This window comes from Channa argus, chromosome 22, assembly GCF_033026475.1.
Source record: "Channa argus isolate prfri chromosome 22, Channa argus male v1.0, whole genome shotgun sequence".
Taxonomy (NCBI): Eukaryota; Metazoa; Chordata; class Actinopteri; order Anabantiformes; family Channidae; genus Channa; species Channa argus.
The window spans coordinates 1,145,562-1,155,500 of NC_090218.1; the positions used below are offsets into that span (position 1 = coordinate 1,145,562).

Genomic DNA, 9,939 nt, shown 5'->3' on the forward strand with positions numbered 1-9,939 from the left:
ACTGTAGGATTAAGACTTTTTTTGAAGGTGTTGATTGAGGTTTAAAGAGGGGACCCAGGGGGTACATTTCTCCTGGGATTCACACAACATTTTATATTATGTGTTAAAATGTTGTATTTTAAATTACTAAATGCAATAAATGATTTTCTTACATATCAAGCAATGTAAATAGTTTTGGGTTTATCTACCCAGTTATGTGGGATGTATTCTTGTGGCATGAGCAGTTCTGATAAGGCAGTAGATTAATATCTGAGTAGTTTAAAGTATGATTTCTCTGGAAAATCATTTCACAATTTTAGAAGCATAACATTTTAAAATAAGGTAATCTGTCTGCACTCCTAATTGTTATGACCCACGTACCCACCAACATGATAAACCTGTTTAGCGGCATGTAGATGTATGACTTCTGACTAACTGGGGGGAGGAATTGGAAATGACAGCGGGTGATGTCTCAGATTGAAGTGTCTTTAGAAGAAATCCAGCAGAGGCTTGTTATCATTCTGTCCTGACAGCACTTATAGCTGGCTTGAACAGGTGAGAACAAAATATGGCGAGTGGACATTCCCCCTTCATGTTCATTGCCTCTGCAAAGTAAGGGCTCATTACAAATTGCTTTCATTTTCTATGCATAATGATTTTGACCTCATTAACTGGTGCATGGAGATCCCTAGAAAGATTCATTGTAAAAGATTAAAGCAGCGCAGGTCAAAATGTTAACAGGAGCTCAAAGAGAATAGAGACAAAATGCAGAGTATGACAGGGCACAGCACTATACGGAGCCTTGCAAAACTATTCATGGCCCCTGAAATTTTCCACATTTTGTCACATTTATTGGGATTTCATGTGATAGACCAACACACAGTGGAACATAATTTTGAAGTGGACAGAAATTTAAAGTTTGAAGTTTTAACTTTTTTTTCAAATATCTAAAAAGTGTGGCATGCATTTGTATTCAGCTCCCAAGTCAATACTTTGTTAAACCACCTTGGATTGCAATAACAGGTGCAAGTTTTTTGGGGGGGTATGTCTCTACCAGCTTTACACATCTGTGACATTTTTGCCCATTGCAAAATAGCTCAAGCTCAGTCAGTTTGTGTGGAGAGCATCTGTGATCAGCAATTTTAGGTCTGGACTTTGACTGGGGCATTCTAGCAAATGAATATACTTTGATCTAAACCATTCCATTGTAGCTGTATGTTTATAGTCGCTGTCCTCCTAGAAGGTGAACCTCCGCTCATAGTGATGTGCAGTGTTAGGTTTCAGCCACACAACGCATTTTGCATTTAGGCCAAAACGTTCAATTTCTGTCTCATCTGAACAGAGCACCCTTTTTGTGCATGACTGAGCATGACTTCTGGGGACTTCTTTTGGCTTTCAACAATGGCTTTCTTCTCGCTACTCTTCCATAAAGGCCATATTTGTGGCGTGCATGACTAATATTTGTCCTATGGACATTTTCACCCACCTGAGCAGTGGATCTCTGCAGCTCCTCCAGAGTTACCAAGGGCTTCATGGCTGCTATTCTGATTAATGGTCTCCTTAGCCGGCCTGTCAGTTTAGGTGGACGGCCATGTCTTGGTAGGTTTTTCCACTTGTGACACACTCTTTTCAATTTTGGATGATAGATTGTACAGTGTCACTGTGATGGAAAACACATATGTATACTTTCAATGCTTATGATTTAGTTGTACTCATGGAATTTGCTCATTATGCTTGTGCAAGATGTTTTATAGAGATGTTGTGACACTTGGTGGTTTTGATATATATATATGTTTTTGTTCCAAGGAGTGCCTGTAGAGGTGAACTAGGTCAACTATACGGTTGACTGCCCACACAGAGTCATCTCAAGGTTTCACCAAGTTCTTATATGCTTAACATATGTTGTAAAAGTTACCAGAAAAAGAGAAAGCTGGAGGTAACAGCCTGGTTGTGGAAGTTTCTTTATTGATTACACTTGAGGTGTCTGTTACCAGTAATTGTTGAATTTTGCCACAACAGTCACACTTTTCAGATAATCATTTGTGAAATTTCTTTAAAAACGATTTATCATTTTTCTTTCGCTTCATATTTGTCTACCACTTTGTGTTGGCCTATCACATAAAATCCTAATAAAATACATTTATGTTTGTGGTTGTAATGTGACAAAATGTGGAAAAGGGGTAATAATACTATTTCAAGACACTCTAAATGCGTGTGTGGGTGACTGGTGAATATGCAGTGTATTTGGAAAACAATATTACATTTATTCAAAATGATACTATATATTTTTGTACAGCATTTAATTTTACATGAAACTTTGGTGATCACTGGGAAATACATTCATTTAGTTCCAGCTTCTGTAGGTTTTATATGAACGCTTCAAATTCAGATTCAACAGAAATAGTTGCTTTCTTTTGATAAAATACCTTCAGATCATTTGTACCTTCGGAGTGAGTTATACATGTACTGAATGCAGTTTTACGGGTTGAGTATCAGATGTTGAGTTGTTAGGGCGGATCTGAAGTCACTGGTGAGAATATGGAGAGAAATAATAGAAAGACAGGAAGCAGATACAATATGTCAAAGTTGTGATTAGTTTAACAAACCTAGAATAAATTGAATTAACTTTTACATCTTTAAACTATTTATCTAGGTTAAGTATATTTGAAAATATCAGCATGTCAAAAGGTAAGTCACACTTGAAATATGAATACGTACTATATGTATGAATAAATATGTCATGCAAGCAGGTATGAATATACTGACATAAAGTATGTGTAGATGGTAACAGTGACCAGGTGTTTCAAACCACCAGGGTGCAGACTGCACTGAAGAATGATGGCAGCTAGATCCACAAATCTGAAAAGGAAGAGGAAGAGCAAGACAAATCATGGTATTTTTCCTGTACATGTAAAGCATACTGTTAACTGTTGTCCTCAGATCTACTGATGGGCTCTTGTGTGACAAGTTATCACTCCTGTTATATGTTTAGATGGCAACATAAAAGATATCGGGTTATATTGTTTTGTCATATTTTTAAATAATAGTCATACATCACATTAATAATATCTTCTTCTTCTGCAGGATGGAGAGACCTTCTCTGCAGTGAAGAATTTTGAGTATGTCATATGCAAATATAACTTGGAATATAAATGCTTAAATTATTTTTTTTTTTTAAAAAGTAACAAATATTACTGAACATATAAAAAGGTTTTTGTATAAGAAAACAGATACGGTGATAGTTCTGAAAATCAAACGGATCCTGTCCTCTGACTCTATTGTGTTAATAAATAATTACTTTAATTAAATAATTACTTTTCAAACATAACATTTCAGGGATGAGAAACAAATCAACAGCTGTGGTTTAAACATACAGTATATAAGGATTCACTTAGCCCTGAAGCAGCTTTGCTACATCCATAAAGACACTCAAACACTAACCTGTGCTCATAGTTGATAATAGGTTAATCTGAATACAAAACATATCGTATTTCCACTCAGTATATACAAGTTTCTAAGTTAAAAGGCAACTCCGATAAATTTCAACTTGCTTTTTATGGCTTTACTTTACTATGGTGTAAATGTACATTAATTCTTTTAAACAACTCTCCTAAAAAAAAAAAAACCTCCAGATGACATCACCCAGAGGAGTTTTTCATCACTAGAATTTCAGATGATCTCATCTGAAGGAGCTTTGGAAAAGCAAACTGACTATGATTACAACCTCAATAGTACGAGGAACGAGATAACCTACTCAGAACTGAAGGTTCCTCCAAGTGATGTCGTCTGGAGGTGTTTTTCAGCTAGAAAGTGTGAGTTACTTTAATATAGGGATCTATATAGCGTTTGAATTGTACAGATATTTTACCAGCCTTAATTTCATTGCTTTGAGCGTAAAAAGTCCCAATCAACATCTGTAAAATGGTAGTGAATAATTAAACATAAAGCCTAACAAAGGGTTCTCTACATTATGTTTAAACAACATGGTCTGAAACATTCATTGACTGTTTACACAGTAATTATATATACACATAGTAGTGGTCTCTGCCTGGGTTTTGTAGATTGCTGTAGAGATTGCATTGATGTTACATCACCAGCACAAACTCCTTTAGTAAATTATTAAGTGTATGGACACATTTTTGCTACTAAATATTAAAAAGAAATATATATTTTTGATATATTCCCTGAGGTCATACTGTAGGCTCCCTTCTACTGAGAAAGTAAATAACATTACACATTTAAATAGAATTACGTATAAGGATGCACTTTGTCATCAATTTAATTTTCATTATTTTGCTATAACTCCCTAACATTTTTGTTATTTCCAATGTTAAAAGAACATTTGTACTAGCTGAATAGGTTTAGGGTTAAGTTTAGGGTTAGATTTATATACTAACCAAAAATGGTCAAGGAGTGTATAAAAAAAGTTATACTAAAAGAATGAATATTATATTGATGCAAAAGTTTGCATCCCACTTTTTTAATTATTATCTATAATTTGTACTGGATCAATGTACATTAAAATTGTAAAATCATGTATGGGCTAGTTTCTGTTCACTAGTTTCAGTAACTCAGTGCAATCGCTCCTTCTTTATTTCTTTTATCTGTCTTTTTGAAAAAATGAAGTATGCAACAGAGGATTATATTCAATAGTCTTATTCAAAATCCTTTCCACTGTCCCCCTCGCTATAATAAAGTAATAATGATACTTTATTAATAGACTACATTGTGTTTAAAGGAAGAATAACTACAAAATGCAACAGAGCCTGCAAATATCTAAGGCTCATTAGCTGTTTAACGTCATTAAACCACACACACAAAAAAAGATTTTACTTGTCTAAATATTCAAAGCCACGTGACATACTGTTAAGAACGGCTGTTAGCTAGCACCAGAAACAGTGATTTTGAATGAGGTTTCTCGAGAAAAATCAGAAAGCAAAAACGAGTAGTAAATACAATAAAGAAATAAAAATAAATAATTAGTAAATACACACCTCTTTATTTTTTTTTAGCTGACCCACAAAGCCCTCAGCACTGAGGTTAAAGATGGTGGTGCACAACACTCACATTTAATCCATCCTGTATTTGAAATGATAGAACACTGTTCTAAGATGTTGGGGAAATATGCTGTCAATAACTGCGTCCTCAAAAGGTACAGAGGGCTGATGATAGTCTCTGGTAGCAATAAGCTATGAGGAGGGTCCAGCAGCTGTCAGGTCTCCTATAGTATGCAGCCCTGGTGCTGATGTGGATAAAGAGGGTCCAGCTACTGGCCCCATGCGGTGTGATGGCATAAAATGGCTCTCATTGATAATGAAATGGTTCAGTGGGTAGATGCCACATTTCCTAAAGCCTTCCTTGACAATCCTGATACCCTCCTCTTCCTTTGCTACTTGATATGTTCCCCTAAATACACCTGAGAACTCCTTTTTGCTTACTGCAAAGTGAGCGTCAGTGGCACAGCCGTCACCTACAAGAACTGTAAAACGCTGCTTCAGGAGCAAAAACAGGCCTGCATCAAGGGGCTGCAGGATGTGAGAGCAATGAGGCGGAAGGCAAAGAAGAATGATTTCTTCTTTACGAGCTGCTTCCACCACCTCAAGGTTCACAGACAGTTTGTGACCATCAAAAATCAGCAGCAGTGGACGTTCCTTCCGTACATGCACAAGAAAATGTTTGAGGAACCACTTCTTAAAGAGGTCTGAGTTGATACATCCTGACTCTGACCATCCATACAGGGCATTTTGTGGTCCTTGTGTTTTGTAGCATACTCCCCCTGGATATGCCTTTGAGTAGATTATAAATGGGGGAATGTCCTCCCCAGCTGCGCTAAAGCAAGCCAGTATGGAGATGTGGTCCCTTGAGCTTGGCACTGGCTTGTATCCCAGACTGGGAGATTTAGGGAGAAGCACCCTCTTCCTGCCCAACTGAAAGCCTGTTTCATTGCAGTTGAAGATTTGGTAAGGCTTGTCTCTGAGCCCATGAGCATCCATAACAGTGTTCAGTAAATGAAAGAACTGATCCACTGCTTCCTTCCGGACACATACTGTCCTCCCACGGACAACATTGTCTGCTGGCTGAATGGTAATATTTTTTTCTTGTCGTTTACGAAAATTCAGCCACCAAGTCTGGCCTAGCTTGGAAAATGCCACCCTCCGGTGCTGCCGCTTATAAATGGATGACGCAAAGGACACGAGCTGCTGTTTAGTAAGTGGGAATCCATGCTTAGACATGTATAAGGAAAACTCCACTAAAAGCTCCTCGTCAGCAGATGTTATTAGCTGAGCTGGCCCACTGCGACTCCCCGGTATCACCCGTCCACTCACTCTGTCCCCCAGTGATGATTTAGGGACTCCAAACTCCTTGGCAGCTTGTCTCACTGTGCACCTCCCAGACTTCACCTCGATTAGTGCTTGTTCCATGGCTTCCTCTGTCCATTTCTTTTTCTTCTTCCTCCCAATTTTATCAAGATGATTTCTTGACGGCATGTTTTTCTAGCATGGCACATAAAATTAAGATATCAGCAAGGCATTAAATACTTTTGATAGCAACAAATCAAGGCAAGTGGATGGCGGATGCATATGGCTGAAACTAGCATCTGATATGCCACACCTGAAGCACCTAAACATGGACTCATTTTCTGTAGGTCCACCTTTACTCAACTCAAGAAGACAGAAAAGCAAGTCTGGCTGCAATTATGGAGCTAGTTGTAGTCACCCTAGAAGATACAAACCTGTACTGGATTAAAAAAAACTGCTATGCTTAAACTAGTTAAACAATAAGGTATTTTCTATTTATGAAAGCAGAAAATGTGCACTTGCTGCATATAATCATCATCCAGACAACATGTAAAATACCTGGAATACTGACTCAGCAAACTTAATTCTTCAGAGGTGTTAAACTTGATCTTTTATTAAAGACAACTGCTGACTTAGCACACACAGAACAGCTTTGTAAACTTTCTTAATCTAGTTTCTACCACAGTCAAACTTGTCTTTATTGGTAGAGAAAGTGATAAAGTCGCAGCTATTACTTACTGGTCGTCGTGCTAAGTTTTACCAGGGACAGGAGACACCTCTTCTTGTGTTGGTTAAGAAGCCGAGAACCGTAACTGTTGTCAACTAACATGTGAACCCTGGTGGTTTTAAATCTATTTTACGCTAAAACTACGAACCAAGTGCCGGTGTTTATTATACAATCGCTGCTAAATGTCTGTGGGTTACATAAAACAGTCATATTTTCATTAGGTTGCTTGGATTATGTGTTTATTTCCCCGACTAGCATGAAAAACGCTGTTTCTTGAGCCAGGAGACAACGGAACAAAACCGGAAAAAGTGAGCGTTTCTTCAAAATAAAGTATCATGGTTCCCTTTACAAAATAAGGGTTCAAATTTACTTGCAGATTAAATAATACATTGCACCACTATGTTAAAATATGCTCAAATTAAAGCTACTAAAAGCTACAAAAAGATCATATGAACATTCAAAATAAAACGCAAAAACAACCATAACAACATTTTAAAATGTTATTGTTTGTTAACACAGCATTACATACATAATATTTATTAATATTATATTTTTTAAGAATTATTATTTATTATGAAGGGATATACAAATATGTTTTGCTGTAGCTTAAAAAACACCATATGAATCATACACACTTTATTATTATGGTATATTTTTAGTTTACTAAATATAAATAATGTATAACATGGTTCATTTTACTTTCCGTTTGTATAATGTGTAAGTGGATTATTATCTTTGAAAAAATCTGTAAAATCAGATAAATGAGAATAACAAACTGATACTAGTCTTGCATGCATGCACTTTCCCTTAGTGTTAAGACTGTATTTGTCAGCTTCACTGAGATCAATCCAGGTAGCCACTTACCACTCAGTTGGTATGCTGATGTCCCATAGAGCTGTGTGTAATTGGTTGCGCTCACAGGTCAAAATTAATAAAATTGACATTCTTGTACTCTGATGGCAATTTAAAATGAAGGAAATTTAAAGATGAAAGAAAAAAGAGAAAGAGAGAAAAATAATTAACAAGGTAACATTCACTACTCTTTCCTGTCTGCCATAAGGTTATGCATTCCAAGGTTCTTCTCAAGGTGTGTTTCTTGTTATTACCCAGTAGATCAGTAGAATATCCACTGAATACTTCTCCACAGAAGACAACATTTTCTTCATCTGAAGGGTATGTGCGTGCTGAATTTTGAATAAAAATGAAGTGCAATTATTTACTGTTTCTCTGCAACTCTAATCATTTCAAGGTTGTTTCAAGGTTTAAACATATAAAACAAATGTTGAATGCTAATGTAAGGGGTATATTTTTATGTTTTGCAGGCAAATGGTGAAGCTCCTACCAAAGAACTTAAAAAATTATCTGACAACGCAATGGCAGAAAACAAGGATGAAGATGTTGTTACACCACTTGGCCAGTCAAATGTAAAACAAAATAAGGCCAATATCTCTGAAGCTTGTGTAGGAGATCATTCTGTAGCAATCTCTACTGTGGCTGGTGTAGGCAAGATTAGAGACCCTGTTGAAGTCCCAACTCAACTTGCAGACAACGTGCCTAAGCAGTGGTACCAGAACCAGAAATGCAACATACTTTCTTGACGCAGGGGTACAATTTACTGTGCAACCTACAAAGAGGAATTTAAAAATAAATCCTTACAAACAGGTCGAAGCAGAAACTGTTGAAGATGTTGCTAAGGCTGTGGTGGAGTCATCACTTAAGACGACTGCTGTAATTGCAAAACCAGGAGGAAAGGCTGCTCTGCAACACAGTGTGAAATCAGTCCCCAATGACTTATCTAAATCCCTACTAAATATGCCCCTGAAACTGCAGCCAAGTCTGAAGAGTCTAAAGCCAAGTCTACAGCCCCTGTAGAGCTGGGTTTAAAGACAACAGTGGTAAAGGTAGTTCAGTGTGGACTCCAGCCTGTTAAAAACACCAATTGTTAAACAATGTATTGATCTATGCCTGAGCATGCAGCAGATCATGAGATGGTATTGAGCAATAAGGATACTTTTGAACCTGCTATTGCTTTAAAAACTTGACCTGTTCAAGACAGGTCATCTGGCTGAGTCACTGAAGTGACCGATGTGTTAGATGTGACACCACCCAAAGCTTCAACTGTTCTCAAATGTGTGAATTATCCAAAGTGATGTCACTCAGAGAAGCTAAAATGGAGTCTGAAAATACCATTATATGAGAAAGCTCCCACAAAATGGATCAACTACATTTACTGAATTTCATATAGTATTCACATGTAATATGTTATTTTTTGTAGCACTGAAAAGATTCAAAAGCCCAGGAAGGAGCTACGATCCACCTCCGCTCTGAAGGACACCAGGTATATCTAACAAGACTACAAAATAGACATTAAGTTACTTATGCAAAGTAAACACTTGAAGCAGGTGGCATCACGCAAAGTTTTAAGGTGTACTACTTTATCAGTATTATTTTTAAAATTCCTTTGAAAAAACCTCCAGTGACCTGTCACGTGAATTGGCTAAAGGTTTGTTCATTCTTTATATTTGTGATTAAATTATGTAGATTCATTGACATACTCTTGTCATTGCATAATGTTCAATATAGTTTGCCATGTGGTGTGTGTGCTAAGGCTTCGGGAGATTTGCTGACCCCTATGTTCCTGCATGACCAAGTGATCCAGTATGATAGCTGCTTTGTGGAAACTCTCATGCCCTAAAGCCTGATGGGGACAAACATGTCATCAGGGAAGACTCAAAGCATACTGTTTTTAATGTGTTGTTTGGGGTGAGAACCTCACCCCCGGTATCTAACTGACTCTGTATTCTGTCTTTGAACCAGTTTCCCATACTGAATAAAGTTTTGATAGCAAAATATTTACTTGAATAACTGCCAAATATGATTCAATGAATTCTTTCACCTTGAACTAATAAAATTAATTTATTGCAACATACTGCA

General features: G+C 37.0%; 1 protein-coding gene across 1 annotated transcript; it reads right to left on the reverse strand.

Moving 5' to 3' along the window:
- Positions 1-1,899: 1,899 nt before the first annotated feature.
- Positions 1,900-7,303, reverse strand: si:rp71-1d10.8 (uncharacterized). Its single transcript, XM_067491374.1, has 4 exons — positions 7,017-7,303; positions 4,974-6,473; positions 2,746-2,838; positions 1,900-2,506 (listed from the first exon to the last, which is right to left on the reverse strand). Exon 2 carries the CDS (start codon positions 6,465-6,467, stop codon positions 5,169-5,171), a length of 1,299 nt encoding a protein of 432 aa, XP_067347475.1. The 5' UTR covers positions 6,468-6,473; positions 7,017-7,303; the 3' UTR covers positions 1,900-2,506; positions 2,746-2,838; positions 4,974-5,168.
- Positions 7,304-9,939: the final 2,636 nt, after the last annotated feature.